The sequence below is a fragment of the Falco cherrug genome, chromosome 15 (genome assembly GCF_023634085.1).
Source record: "Falco cherrug isolate bFalChe1 chromosome 15, bFalChe1.pri, whole genome shotgun sequence".
NCBI lineage: Eukaryota > Metazoa > Chordata > Aves > Falconiformes > Falconidae > Falco > Falco cherrug.
Window position 1 is genome coordinate 5,143,626 of NC_073711.1, and position 15,947 is coordinate 5,159,572.

General features: G+C 39.8%; 1 protein-coding gene across 1 annotated transcript in view; it reads left to right on the forward strand.

Moving 5' to 3' along the window:
- COL4A6 (collagen type IV alpha 6 chain) overlaps positions 1–15,947 on the forward strand; it is a 139,466-nt gene that overhangs the window by 42,144 nt on the left and 81,375 nt on the right. The window contains exon 3 of the mRNA XM_055727498.1: positions 9,088–9,171. Within this exon, the coding sequence (XP_055583473.1) occupies positions 9,088–9,171 (84 nt within the window). The remainder of the gene's footprint in view (positions 1–9,087; positions 9,172–15,947) is intronic.

A 15,947-nucleotide genomic window follows, 5' to 3' on the forward strand; every position in this document is an offset into this window, starting at 1 on the left:
TTGCTCATGTTTTTAGACCAGGTAATCAAACGTTCTCTGCTCACGAATTTTTAAACCTACTAACACGTGTAATGAGGTCTGTAGCCATTTCTGTGCTCCAAATATAATAGATGGTTTACTTGGTAGCTGTTACAGGCAAATTTGTACTCTGGAAGTCCTTGACTGGGAGCGTGTTTCTCTTCACAGAAATTGATGATGTTATTAGTATGAGTGAAAAATACTTCAGTGAAAAAAACATCTGCAAACTTTATCTCCAGATTCCACCCAATGCAGAAGAAATGCATGTTTCCTCAAAAAAGATAAGTCAGATAATCCTTCCATAGTTTGAAAGACATCAGTTCATTTTTGCTGTGTTTATTAAGTGGAAGAATTGACCTTTAACATTTATTTTGTTTTGTTTAAAATCTATTTTTCAAAGCAACAGCGTTTCTGTCTCACTAGCAAGAATGCAACCAAGGAGTGGGTATGGGATGGAATCTGCTTCAGTTGGAATTTGCCACTAGTTTCTCTAGGCCAGGATTTCCTTCAAGTTTTGTAACCTCATGTGTCATTTGAATTCGAGGAGAGTTGGTTTCTGTTAGTAACTATCATTCAGTCTCAGCTGCCAGTTAAGATGTTTGCCAGTTCCATGAAATGAATGAAAATATTTGAGGACACTGGTTAACCGAAGAAGTCGGTGAACCCTAAAATGAATTAGTATCTTAGCTACAAATTCACATTTAATAGCTCCATTTGAAAGACCTTTTGTGTAGTAGAAGATAAGCTTGTGGTTTTGTGTTGTGTGCTTGCTCATGTAAGCTGTAACTAAACTGTCTGGTTTTAACTACATGTTCATTGACTGATAGGCTATTCAGAAAAAATTATCTACGAGTTTGTGTAATCCTATCAACAAAACTCAAAAATATCAGAAGACAGAGCTGTTCAGAGCCAGGTTCAAATCTCTTAACATCGAATAACCAGTATGTGGCCTTCCTACTGCTGTAGTATTTGGACGCCAGTCATTTCCATGTGACTGTAAGAAGAATAAGGTGGTACTTGGGACAAGAGCAGGACCTAAAGTCTGGCTTTACATGTGGTTTATGAGTTAGTATTGAAACTCTCCAGATTCTTACTTTCGAATGTGTGTTTTTTACACTCTAATCCTACTAGAGTCAATGAAAAATGCTTTTCCAGGCTTGTCACAATTGTACAGTGGATTTCAATGTAGCAAATCACAGGAGAAATTTGTAGGTGTAGAAAGTGGAGACCTTAAGGACAGTTTTCAGCAATTTTTATGTCCTGAGGTCAGTTATTATTTTTTTTTCCCCAGTGCTTTGCCTTCTACCCAATTTTGGTGCTAATGGCTGGAACTGGACTGGATGGGAAGGTGATACTTCAGCACGAAATGCTCCAGCAACAAAGGAAAAGTGGCAGTCACGAGTCCCGTCTCATACTGTGCCTGGCCACTGTGTCATATCAATCTCCATTGAAAGGGATTACCAGTTCATCAAAATTAAGTCTCTTGCCTTTATAACTTGGGAGGATGTTGCCATCTGCTTAAAACCATAATTTCTCCTGCATATATTTATGGAAGCGTATACATGCTTGCTCTTGTGCAGCATTGTCCTTTCCTCTAAATAGTTAGTGTCAGACAACCCAATGTTCTATCCCTGATGGTCACCCATAGCGCTGGTTTATATACTCTTAACACAAAGAGATCTTCCTGTTGATGTACTTTCTCAGTTACTGACAGAGGTGTAAAATGCTCCTAATCAGCAGACTGGTATATAGAACGTTGCTTAAATAAAGTTTGTTCACTTCTCTGGTATTTACCTTTCTGATGAATGTATAGATGGCCATTGTATCACCTCCAAGTCTTCATTTTACTGGTCCAAATAAATCATGCTCTGTAGCAGGAAGGCTTTTAAAATGCACATTTATAACCAGAGGGATTTTCAAGCTCTGTGCCTCTGCAGAGTTCATCTTTCTTGAAAGTGACAAAAACTGTGCACTGTATTCCAGCTAAAATTCTACTCATGCTTGTATGTCATTAATATCTCTGTAGTAACTTTTTCTCTTGAATTGATGTACAGCTATGAGGTAGTATGATGTCATGGCCTGAAAAATATAAGTTTCTGGGACGTAATAGGGGAGGCAGTTTGCTCAGAGGCTTGTATCATCTTTCTGTTCGGTAGTTACTTGGGACTTTATTTTCATCTGCTGGTTCCCATTGATTACCCACCCCCCAGTTGATAAAAAAAGATTCCTATTGTTAATTTCTAGACTTGCCTCAGCTCTTAATACTTTTAAAAAACCCTCAGCAGACAGCGTAAGTCAAGGTTTGGGGAGCTTCACTCAGAAAAAAGTTGGGGCACTTGATATTCTTCATGGGAAAAATGTGTATTTTAATTTTATCTGATGTTTGGCTGACATTAATTTTATTCTCACCTGTTCAATATTTCACTGTCAAACAAATCCCAGCAACTGTTTTCATACAGTCTAACTGGCAAGACTGTCAGTTTATTTCTGCTCTGTGACACCTCGTGTTAGGAAGAATTACTGAATCCATTTGCTGTATCATGTTATGCTATCTTTGATGGGTCACACTGCTATTTCTGAGTGCAGAGATTGCTGTGGTTGCGGGTTTATGATTTTTTTTTCAAGGATTTTTAGCCTTGAGGAAGTTCTTTCATGTCAGTAAGGCAACTACATATTAACACATGCATAGCAAAGTAGAATCTGCTGTTTTCAGAGGGAGGAGTTGAACATGTGCATAAGTGTTTTCAGAATTGGGCTCTAAATTTCTGTAATACAGCAACTAAGAGAATAATAGACAAAGGAAATATTACAATGAATTTAATTACTAAAAGCCATGAAGGCTAAAAAGAGTACAGTTAACACAGCAGCATTATGTAGCTCATGAAGTAAACAGAGATATTATGTTTCACTAGTTTTTTCACTGTGAAATTTTACAAGGGTGTCTGAATGTCTGGTACTGTAAATATAATTTCCTTATTAGTCATCAGCAGATAGTAGGATCCTGAACTGTTTGAAAGGTGTTTATTTGAAGACTCCAGAAGTTTTCATTATGCTCCATTTCCAGCTTTTGATTATGAAGTTTCTTGCTAGGATTTTGCTCTGGACTGGAGCAGTCCTTAACTGGAGTTGGGAAGTTACTAGAAATAAGTCTTAGGGGAAAAATTTTCATCCCTGCCATATCTCTTTATGCAAGTCTGAAAACCTTCTGCTTTCTGTTTTGTCATCTTCAACCTTTTTTTTTTTTTTTCCCCCAATCATATTTTTTCCTCTTTTATCATGGGCATGCTCTTTTTTCAGTGTACTTTTGCATCCTCCAATTTTGCATGCTGGCATTTCTTAGAATCTATAATTTTCTAACAGTTTCCAATTTATTTTCCCACTGCTGCCACTTCTACTTTAACTTGCTCATGTTAAAGGTGATGGTTTTAACCTCTCAGCTGTCCTTTCACAAAATGTGCCCTCATCTCATTCCTCTGCTGCCTGTGGGTTCAGACTTCTAGCTGACTGAAATCATTGTCTTCAGCCAATAGATTTCAAGTCTTCTGCAGTTGATCCTTTGATACAGAATTAAGATGCAGAATTTTTGGTGCAGAGTTAAGTCCCAGTTCATGCATTTGAGCTGTGCCTCCTGGAAATCTCCCACTGAAGTCCTGTGCTGGTTTACTCCTGTCTGTGCTGCAGGTACCATTTTCTGTGGATTTGCAGGCAAGGCCTTTAAGATCATTTGCAGCTATCCTGTGGTCTTGTGTGTTGCTCTAGAGAAGCTGGAATGAACGTGTCTGGGACACCTCTTACGGCATCACAGCTGTTAGGTTTCTTTACTGTCTTTGGCTCCACTCCAGAACAAGCTGATGTCAGTGGAAAGATTTGAATGACACTCCATCTGTATGAATCAACTGTGTATAAATGCTTGATGGAGGTGCACCAGAAGCAGGAGAAGAAACTCATTCTTGCACTGACTCTTGTTTTTGAATGTCTTTTTAAAATAGTTTCTTGCTCAAATCAATACTTCTTCAATAAAATGGATTTTCCTACATTGAAATACTAGTGATTCTTATGTAAGCCCAAAATAACTCAATTAAAATCAGTATGTATGTTACTCGGTTTATTTTACAGGTATTTAAAGCTCAGAGAATGTATTTTTTTAACACTGCTGCTCTTTTATGTTTGTTTTCTGTTTTGAAAACCTTGGTCTGTTTCTAGCCAATGAAATTAAAACAGCTTAATTCATTTCAGTTATAATGGTGGCTTACTGCTATAACTAGTACCCTTATTTCTTTAATTCCTTTTGTTTCTGAGGAGCCATATTCATTGATCTGAAATATATATCAGAGCAGTTGAAAAAATCTCTTCCCTGAATACATTGAACGGCCCATGTTTACCCGTTCAATTACCATCTATAAATGTTCGAATGACCTATGCATGCATTCATTTGAATGGAAAAATGTATTAAACCTTTTCAGAAGAGAAAATGGTGGCCTAGTATCTTATATGCAGCCTTTAGATTTGTATTCATAAATATTATTCACATGGCTGTTTGCTATTTAAGTAGCTTTGGGAGTGTCTGATGTCAGCTACTTCCCCTAAATAAAATGCTTAGGACATGTAACACCTGATTTGAGCCAACTGGCTTTGGTTTGCTTCCCTTCCAAACACTCTCATTCACAAGTGAGCAAAATGACTCCTCGTGCTGTGAAAAGGGATGTAGAAATACATTGCGAATGCAATTTTACACAAAATAGGGACATATTTTCAGTGTTTTGTAAACCTCAGTGAGAGTTTCATCCAGCTCCCAATATATTCAGTGGAAAGATTTCTTTTGACTTCAGTGGGATTTTGACTAGAACCATATTGGCAAACAACAGCACTGTGGGGGAGCAGCACTAGCGGTGGGGATGGAAAGAATCACTTCATTTTGCCCAGTCCTCTGCCACTGGGAAGGACCTGATTACCACCAGAGATGGGGGATTTCTGATGAGGTGCGCCTCAGTGCTGTGAGACAGCAACTGTTGCAAGGCAGTGACCTTAGAGGAATCCAGACCTGTGATGAAACACAGTTTTGTTACCAGTACTCACTCTTAGGAGGCAACTGGAACTGGCAGAACGGTAGGACCCAAAGGCTCATGCAAACGACTGTTGTAACAAAGTATAATCTGGGGGAAAAATTTATTGAAAGTTGAAATCTTTGAAGAATTTAAGGTTGAATAAATGTCTGGGAAAGGCATGGTGTCATTCCCTGGAGGCATAAAGCTATCTGCTGAGAATGTAAATGTAAGCTTAATTGTCAGAAATAGAGGTATATGTTGGCCAGAAATGAATCCAGATTTATGCTGCAAAATATGCATGTAATCATGGCAAAAGGTGTCTTGGTGCACTTCACTTGTAATTTCTTTGAACCAGATCCTAAAGTCTTAATAATACTTATGGCCAGAAATGACCTCTCAGCAGTGTGTTTGTTAAGATGGGACCAGTTTTTATGTGCTGAGCCCTTGCCAACTTAGAATTGCTAGCCCTTGTTCTTGTGGGGGACTTCAACCTACCGGGTGTCTACTGGAAATATAATGCAGCGGAGAGAAAACAGTCTAGGAGGTTCCTGGATTGTGTGGAAGAGACCTTCCTTGACACAGCTGGAGCCAACCAGGGGAGATGGACTGCTGGACCTGCTATTTACAAACAGGGAAGGAGTGGTGGGTGATGATGTGGTTGGAGGATGACTTGGGCATAGCGATCATGAGATGTTGGAGTTCTTGATTTTTGGAAAAGTAAGGAGTGGGGTCAGCAGAACCGCTGCCTTGGACTTCCAGAGGTCTGACTTTGGCCTGTTTAAGAGCTTAGTTGACAGAGTCCCTTGGGAGATAGTTCTGAAAGGCCAAGGGCTCCAGGAAGGCTGGACATTCCTCAAGAAGGTGGTCTTAATGGCACAGGAGTGGGCTGTCCCCATGTGCTAAAAGATGAACTGGCAGGAGAGAAGACTAGCCTGGCTGAACAGAGAGCTTTGGCGGGAGTTCAGGAAAAAAAAGGAGAGTTTGCCACCTTTGGAAGAAGGGGCAGGCAGCTCTGGAGGGTTATAAGGATGTCACAAGGTTATGCTGGGTGAAGATCAGAGAGGCAAAAGCCCAGCTAGAACTTGGGCTAGCCACTGCCGTGAACGATAACAAAAAATGTTTTTACAAATAAACCAGAAACAAAAGGAGGACAGAGGATGATCTGCATCCTCATTTGATGCGGCAGGGAACATTGCCACAAAGGATGAGGAAAAGGCTGAGGTGCTTAATGCTTTCTTTGCCTCAGCCTTCTATAGCCAGACCAGCTTCTCTCTGGGTACTCAGCCCCTGAGCTGGAAGCCAGGGACGAGGAGGAGCAGAATGAAGTCCCCACAGTCCAGGAGGAAATGGTCAGTTACCTGCTGCTCCACTGAGACATGCACAAGTCTATGAGGCCAGATGGGATCCACCCAAGGGTACTGAGGGAGCTGGCGGAGGAGCTCACCAAGCTGCTCTCCATCATTTGCCAACATCCCTGGCTAACTGGTGAGGTCCCAACAGACTGGAGGTTAGCCAGTGTGATGCCTGTCTACAAGAAGTGCAGAAAGGAGGATCCGGGGACTCCAGGCCTGTCAGCCTGACTTCAGCCCCTGTGGGGGCTGGCTGGGCCGGCTGGGCAGGAGCCAGCCCTGTGCCCAGGTGGCCACGGGGGCCAGCAGCAGCCTGGCTGGTGTCAGGAACAGTGTGGCCAGCAGGGCCAGGGCGGTGCCTGTCCCCCTGTGCTGGGCCCTGGTGCGGCCGCCCCTCGAGCGCTGGGGGCAGGTTTGGGCCCCTTGCTATAACAGGGGTGTGGAGGTGCTGGAGCCTGTCCGGAGATGGGCAGCGGAGCTGGGGAAGGGTCTAGAGAGCAAGTCCCGTGAGGATCAGCTGAGGGAACTGGGGTTGTTTAGTCAGGAGAAGAGGAGGCTTAGGGGGACCTTATTGCAGGTGGGGTTGGTCTCTTCTCCCAGATAACGAGCAAGAGGACCAGAGGAAACAGCCTCAAGTTATGTCAGGGGAGGTTTAGATTAGATGTTAGGAAAAATGTCTTCACTGAAAGGGTGGTCAAGTATTGGAACAGGCTGCCCAGGGAGGTGGTGGAATCACCATCCGTGGAAGTGTTCAGAAGACCCGTAGATGTGGTGCTTAGGGATGTGGTTTAGTAGTGGCCTTGGCAGTGCTGGGTTAATGGTTGGACTTGATGATCTCAAAGGTCTTTTCCAAACTAAATGATTCTATGATTGCAGACTCAAGTTTGTGCTGATCATTCCTGTTCTGAGCAGATAGTTTGGAGATACTCTTACAGTCTATTATATAACCTCTAGATACTGTTTTTCTGCTCATCTTTGGGGTTTTGGAGGTTTTGTGGTTTTTTTTGGGTTTTTTTTTTGGTTTTACCTTCACTGCATTAAGCTTCCTTTTATTTCCTGCTGCCAAGAGTCAGCATTGCTTACATTGTGTTTCCTGTTACGATGCCTCTCTTGCAATGTATTGTGCTTTCTCTGTTCTGCTCAAGTATTGTGTTAGGTCCTACCTTAGGATGTTAATCAGTAGTCCAAAAGCCCCATATTTAATGGGATCTCATCTGAACAAAACTGTCAAAAACTCTGCAAAAATAGTTTTGGTTTGTTTTTTTTTAAATATGTGATGCCTCTTAGAATTGCTTGAAGTTTTTTATGACTATTTTGCTGCAAGAGATAATGCTCCCTTCAGGCTAGGGAAGTATGGGAGGCTGGATTTAAGGTTTTTTGTTAGTATCTGTTCATTTGATGCTGCCTTAAAACCAGAGGTGTTTAATTTTGCAAAATTGTGTGAATATCAGTGTGTATAGAGGGGTTGTGATTTATCTTTAGCAGAAAACTTACCAAGTGATGTCAAAGTAGTTACTTTCTTTGAGAAAGCTGATGTGAAGAAGTTCAAAAGTACATGAGAAACTTGCATGAATCGCCTTTCATTTTTCACGTTCCTTGCCGACAGATGTCAGGAAATTTTAAAGGCTTTAAAAATATTTTCTGTGAATGCTTTTACTAAGGAAATGTTCAGTGCTAGTCTGAACTTGTTTCAGCACTTAGTTTGGTCATCTTGATACGGAGACCTTAAATGTTTATTCCTTTCATAGTTCTAAAACATAAGGACTGTACCTGAGCACACTTGACTGTGAAAATTTCCTTAGAGAGGGGTGTTCTTAATCGGTGGCTAAATGTGCTAAATTGAATGGTGAAGTTTCTTAACTTTTTTCTATGACTGTTACGCTGTTGTCAGTAGTGTTGCAGGCTTTTGGCAGTCGAGTATTTCAAGCCTGTTGAGCATGGGAGGGAGTGGGTCAAACTCTGAACTAAACTCATGTAATTGACTTGCACGTACTGTCACAATCTGTATTAGCTGGGAAATCAGTTCCTCATATAGGGACTTCAGATTTACATAAATATTGTAATTATCCTTGAAATAACTAATGGTAGTGCAGCAAATTCAGAATATGTATTTTCAGATTAATTCCAAATCCATGGTGGTTTCCTACTGCCTTCCTTATATATTTATTCTTAGTTAAAAATACCACCTTCTTTTATCCAAGAGTTTCTCTGTTCTTGTGGCTCAGGGGGTGCAGCTACTTGGTCTTAGAAATGTGCAAGGATCACGAAGTTAAATTTCTCTTGGTAGTTCTCATTGGTGTAGAGATATTTGGGTATGCAGGATGGCTGAGGCACAAGTTGTAATTATTGATTGTGATCCTAGTCCAATAGTATACTGAGCATCTCAAAACATCGGCTAGTTTTGTGGGGTTTCGTAGCTCTAGAAAGCACTCTTCACCTTGCAGAATAGCACCAACTGTACTCAAAGGATCTCTAAGCCAACTTTTCCTGTCTGTTTGGTGATTCTGAAGATGACCCGATTGTGGAGAAATTAAAATGTAACTATATTTTGTGACTTATTTCCCAGCAAACTCAGATGACAAATGCATTTTAGTTAAGCGTTTTAATTGAAGAAGTTCTTCAGCCGACAAATAGTTACAAAATTAAATTTTCTACTTTCTTTTTTTTCTTAATAGGGTGGAAAGAAGTCTTACAGTGGGCCATGTGGAGGTCGTGATTGCACCGCTGGATGCAAATGTTTTCCAGAGAAGGGTGCGCGGGTAAGTTTGTTTTCACTAAGACATCTTGTCCTTGTATCTCTTATCAGTCTTTTAATAAATAAATAAACAAACAAACCCCAGGTTAACATGTGTATTTCTCAATCTAATGACTTCATGAAACAAGAGAAATAATGAAGACCAGCTGCATTTCAAATGTCCATGGCCAAGATTTCAAAAGCTGTTCTAAAGGTTTACAAATTGCTAGCTTTGCAATGAGTCTTGAATGGAATCTCATTTCTTTATGTGATCTAAGCCTTAGTTTAAAAAGTCAGATGTTTTTTAAGTAGATTAGAACAGTTACAAAGGAAAATCAAAGTAGTGTGGGCTTCCAGTACAGATTTTGCCCAGTCCTTACTGTAATAGCTTCTGTTTGTTTGTGGCAATGGTTTTGACTTGGTGTTTGCTTATGAAGGAACAATAACTCTGAATGAATTTATGCATTTCCCTTGGAGAAAGTCTTCTGTTTAACTGAAGCCTCTCTCTTGGAAGTCTGCATCTGAAGCAACCAAACATTTAAGCAGGTTTTCTGTAAAAAAAATTTAATTTGTTTTTATTGTATGAAAAGGTTATAACTCTTACCTTAAGACAGGAAACAACCAGCTGCATCAAGATAATGCAGAGCTATCGACTTCACTGTGCTTTCAATCATAATGTTAATTTTTGTCCAGGCACAATCTACTTAATATTTTCTCTTAAGGTCTCTGAGGTATTTTAGCATATATCAAAACGAATCTTACAGATTTTGCTTACAGAGATGAAAGGAGGAAAGAGCTGCATTGTAGGTGCTTGAATTAACTTGGAAGGGCTTAAGGAGAATGGAGATAATACGAGTTTTCTTGTTTAATAAAGCAGTTATTCTTGCTGCAATCATATTGAAAAGTCATTCTCTAAGGCAAAACAAAAGAAATTAAGTTATATTTAAACACTGGCAATCCTAATTTTTTCCCCTGTGTGTTTCAGTGACACAGTATGGGTAAATTCAAGGCATCACTTTCTAGGACTGAACTTAGGAAAATGTTGCTATTTAGAAATCAGTGTCAGCATGGGCTTAAATGTTTCCCTAATTGCAGACAGACTTGAGCATGAATTCTTAATTGATAACTGATGATATGTTTGCTCTGAAAGTACAAAACTTCTTTCAAGTCATCGTGTGGCAGAGTGAAAACATGTCTAAACAGATAAGCGGAAGAACTTTGCAAGGAAGTTCTCATCATGACCTAGAATATGAGCTAAAGCTAATTGCTTAATACCTTTTGTGATTAGTTACAGTAAGGGACAGACCTAGTTTGGTTCTGGAACACAATATCCTGTAAATACTTTGACCTTTAGATGGCAATGAGCATCATTCTTCTGTCTCTTTACATTCCCGGGGTCCAACTTGATTGTTTGAACTGGCCACAACACTGTTGACCTTGCAGTTTGAGCTCTTGGCATCTCTTTTGTTAAGATGTCACAAAGATTTTAGGCTGTTTTCATTGCTGACCTGAGAACTCATTTGGCTTTTAGCTTCTTTCTTACATGACCTGTGTCGGTAGGCATTTTCAGTCCTTCAAACACGTGTTCCATCTTACCGAGACCTGTCCATGGAGTAAACTGTCTGCTAGAAGTGGTAATCTTCTCCTTTTACAACACTACTTCCATCAAGCCATGCTGAGCACTGCTGACACCTTCTTGGACATCTGCAGGCAGCTACTTGAGTCCTGCCAGAGGATAAGGAGGTGACTGGCTGAACTGGGAAAGGGAATGGTGTGATTATGTGTCCTACAGCACAGCTTGTTTCTTGGAGGAGACTGTACAGCCTGAGGCTAATTCCTTGGCTTCCTGCCTAGCTTCTCCTCCATTGCTGCAAAAACTTTTAAGTTCAGAACAGGCAAATAGGAGACAGGACTTTGCCAATGCCCTGTATCCATATTTATTTTTTTTAAAAAAAGTTGCAGCTGTCAATTTTGCACAATTAACCACATCAGAATAAAGCTAAGCTTTCTTTTTAAAAGAAATAGCTAAAAAACACAATAAAAGTGACAATAAACTGACAGCTCAATGAAAATAATATAGACAATGTCCTTAAATGTCCTCCTCCCTGGGTGCACTTCTGATCAGATCCAGCTATGATGCACTTGTTTCTGACCAGATACTTAATATATTTAGGCAATAAAAATGTCAGAAGTGCCAAAGACTCACTGTCTGATTAGTGAAAGATATTTCTAGAAATAGGAAGTAGGCATGTAGAACGCCTATGTCCCGTGTTCTTTTTTTGCACTTTTTAGTGCATATGCAAGGTATTAAAAAAACAAAACCCCAAAAAAACCAAACAAAAAAACTTCCCTAACCCCATCAAACCATCACAAAGTATAACCTCCTTATCTTTAAGATGGAGCTTGGTAGAAAACTTATCTCTATAAAATGAGTCAGTGTTTTGTGAGATAGATTTTTAGAAGGAAGGGTGGTGCAGTGTCTAGTGGCCACTTAGAGAGCTTTTCTAGGGTTGTGGTAAGGCATATCTCCTACAAGAGCAAAATTTCATTTCTGTTGGTTGTCCCAATGGCTTGCATTAACTTCTAAAAGCTGTAATGCTAGCTGATACCCATTTTAGGGTGTTCAGTGAAGTTTAACATGGTCCAGTTTACTGTGAAGTCTGCACAAAGAGAAATCTCTTATGGAAACATCCTTCATCTTAGCCAGTGATTCAGAATTGGTCCTTGTACCTAATGATAAATTAATGAAAAGCTTGGTTCTCTGTAATTCAATGGCAAAACTCCTGGGCCACATTTCAGCCATTCTCCCCGCTTTATCAGTTCTTACCTTATAAAAACTCATGGGTAACAACAGTCCAGGGATTTGTACAGAAGGCCAGTTCTTAGTGGAGTGTTACCATCACTGAAGATCCCAGCTGGGACCTTTTCTGGAGGTTTTCTTAGAGGTCAAATAGAAGATTAAACTGAGTTTATGGCTCTTACTAAAGTGCTTAGGAAGATATCTAGTTAAGTTTACATGTCATATGACAGTTTTAGAGTAAATGTAATGGCAAGATAAGCCCACCAAACTGATTTTGGCCAGTTCTAAATCTAGGAAATTTGGATATGGTTGTTCAGTTTCCCTAAACTGCATTGTTAAGAGCTTATACTGACTTTAATATGAAATCTAATATAATGCTGTGCAAAGAAAATGCCAGGTAGCATCACGGAGAATGTGAGAGCCCCTACCTACAGCTGACGTTTCTAGGTAAATGTTTTGGACTTCTAAATCTCTGTGTCCATGCTCCAGTTCTTCTGACCAGCTGAGATACCAACTATCAAACTAGTACAACAAGGCAATTTCAAAGGGAAGTCTGCTGTGTTGTAGCTGAGCTACCCAAATAGTACCCTGGTGCATGCAATCTTCTGGGGGAGACAGCACGAGCACAAACTTAAACTTATTGAACCCACTTCTGCATACAAGTCTTATACACAGTCCTCTTCCAGAACAAGAACTGATAGGTAGAAAAAGTGCTTTGTATTAAACTGAAGCACAAGAGGGAAGGTGGAAAAAGCAACCATATTAAATTATGATGTAAATGAGGAAGTGAATGCAAATTCTGATGCTAGTTTCTATCTAGTGAAAGATTGGATTTCTAAGGTGTATAGTTCCTGTGTAGGTGAGTGATCTGCAGCTAGAATATTTTTGGGACTGTCAGAAGAAGTTATTGTGTTTAAAAAAAAACAATAGTTTTTCACTCCCCTTTCTCCCGTTTGATCCACATTTTATAGGCAGGCATGATGCCCTTTGAAACTTTCATGCTGTGTTGCTGGCTGTCTTGCTAGGAAATGCACTGCAGATAAGTCAGCAGTGACCGGGCCAGCATTTTCTCTTATTTGCAGTGTTTCAAGAAGCACTATATAGTAGCCATACTGCACCATTTCATCTTTGCAGCTCATTTACATTTGTTTATGATAGTGTTAGCTTTTTTGTTTTTATATACTGTCATCTGCTTTCAAACACTTACAAAGATAAACTAGCAGACACAGTCCTTGTTGCATGTATATCTTCTCCTGATGCCTGTTCACTTATCTTGGAATTTATAACAACATTAGCGTTTGTTTTAAACTTTGCTCAACATGTGCTGGAGCTCTTCAGCTGATACTAATCTTTCATTTTTCCATTCTGTTTAAGTCTTGTCCTTACCTCCCCCACCAAAAGATTTTCAAGGGAAAAAATTCAGAAATTGTTTCAAAGGCTCCACAAAGTACTTGGCAGAGACAAGCTTGCCTTGTCCCAGGCAGCTTTTACAGCTTAGAATTGCTGTAAATTGGGAGAGCTAGATGTTACCAATTATATTTTATTTTTTCCTATGATATGTGATCATGTCAAATAATGTGTATATATCTTATGCATCATGTATTCTTTAAAGCTCATTAAAATATGATGGTATGATCAGTTAGAAAACTATTGATGGCATTATAGAACCTCTTTCCTGTCTCAGAAAAAATCCACACAGGCTATTTCGGCCAACTGTTGGTTTTGGACAGGAGTGTGTCTGTAGAATGAGTCAGGGTTCTGAGGACATGGTGGGACACTTTACACTAAACAGAGTCTGGTCCCATGAAGTGAAGGACCACTGGGGTGCATCAGGTATGCTGTGGACCCCATCTCCTGACCTAGCCTTACTCAAAAGAAATCCTATGTACTTCAAGGCTACACTGCATTGTGAAGGAGAGCACAGTAAGTAGGAGGGATTGAGTAAGATTGGGAGATTTTGCTCAAAAATGCAGTCACTATCTGAAATAAAGGCTAGTGTACCCAGTGATATATGATATTCGACAGGTTTTCTCTGAGCTTGAAATGATAACAGTAAATGTAGTGTGAATTATCTGTGGGCAATCAAAAGAGTTTTTGATAGAATTACTGCAAATCAAACAAGCTAGAAAAGATAGACGGATCCCCAATATCCATGCACTGAACAGTGTAACGTGAGGTCAGAATTTTGGATGATTTAATCTAATTGTTATCTAGCATAAACTGATGTCGCATTGGCAAGAGATCTTAGTTTAACTTTTGTCTGGAACTAATCCCCTCAACTTAATACTGGGTGTACAAAGTGCCTCTCTTGTGATAATTAGTTGAAGATTGGTTGACATTTCTTTGCTGTGAAATTGTAATAATTACAACGTGTATTTTTTAATGTTTGCTGAATTCTGCTTTGGCTGGTTAAACACTAATTGGAACAGTTTAGGGATTTCCTGATGAAACACAATTTCTTTGGAGGTCTTGACTCAACAAAATGAATTTTTTTTGCAGAAGTGTTTTACACAAACATATTTGCTGGAGACAAAATTCTGTTAAGCTGTTGGTTCAAACTTCTCTCTGTTTCTATGTGACTTCCTACCACCTGGCTTGACAAGCACTGCAGGACATAGTGATGCCATTTCAATGTCTGTGGCCTGCAGGCTGGCCTGCCATATCAATTAAAATCAAGCCAGACTATGAGATGTTGACATTTCCTTCAAACGGACAGTGCCAAGATATGACCAGTTCTAAATGTTGTCTTAGTTCACCTAACCACAAATAATCAGTCTGGTAGAGGTAATACTGAGAAAACTATGTAGGTATTTTTATAAAGATCTTTTCACATCCAAGAGAATGAAGGATTATTGCATTATCGCAGTTCTTGAGAAATGTTGGCCATTTAACAGTGGTCGTAATTGCTGGTTCCTGTAGTATCTTTCAGCTTGGTCAAGCAAGACAGCATGCGGTAGCAAATGCCACTGAATTTCATGTACAGGAACATGGAATCAAGTTCTCTAGTTAGTGTGAGCTTAGAAAAGGAGGTTAGATAATTCAGGTAGGGACAAAATTTTGCTTAATTCTGCAGTGAGTTCATCATCCAGTTTAAAACGATCTGTGAAGCCATGCTTTCTGGCTTTCTTTCCTTGTTACCTTCACCCAAAGATTTGTGTATAGGATCCTTCCTCTTAGAAATAGGTATAGCAGATTATTTTTTGCTGTTGCCAAAGAACCCAAAACTTTGGATGAGGCTACATGTATGTTTTGTCATAATTTCTGATTTATTGTAGGTTCTTCTTTCCCCTTGCTTTATAGGCAACCTCCAGTCCAATTGCTGTGCCGCAGTCCCTGAAAATACTTCGTTAAAATTTTGTATCCAAACCTCAAGGGCTTGGATCTGGTAGCTTTCACAATTCCTCTCTTCTGTTTTTCTATTTATTCATTCATTGTCTCAGTATAGTGAGCTGTTTTTCTTTTGTCTCCCTCTGCCATCAGCTATATGTCCCATCAGACCTGCACGAGTGTCCTTACAAATGTCTCACTGTGCTGGAAGCCAATGTCCTGTTTCTAATGAAGTCCTGCTTTTCCTCCTCTTCTCTTTGCTGTGTCAACACCAGCATCTTTTCAGTCAATGAGCTGTCTTAGATGCCATCCTTGACTTGTCTCTTCATGACATGTTATGATCAATTTCTGACAGTCTCTAAAATATGTCTAATTCAGTTTCTTTCCTGTCTACACATCAACAATTCACATTTCTTCTGTCTAGAGCAGAAGAAGCTACAGTCTCCTCTCTGACTGGTGTCTGGAAACACTGCTCATAAACTATTGTCCTGACCTGCTTTTCTGTGGTTTATCTCTCTGTATCTTTTAGTTGTTTTTAGTTGTATCTGAAGATGAAAGTCTTGGACTTTTGTGTGATGTCTACCTCATGTAAGAGACTTGATCAGCCTGTCGGATTTCTCTCCTTTCCTCATCATTCTTTCTATACCAGCTGATTGTCTGATATCTTGGGTTGA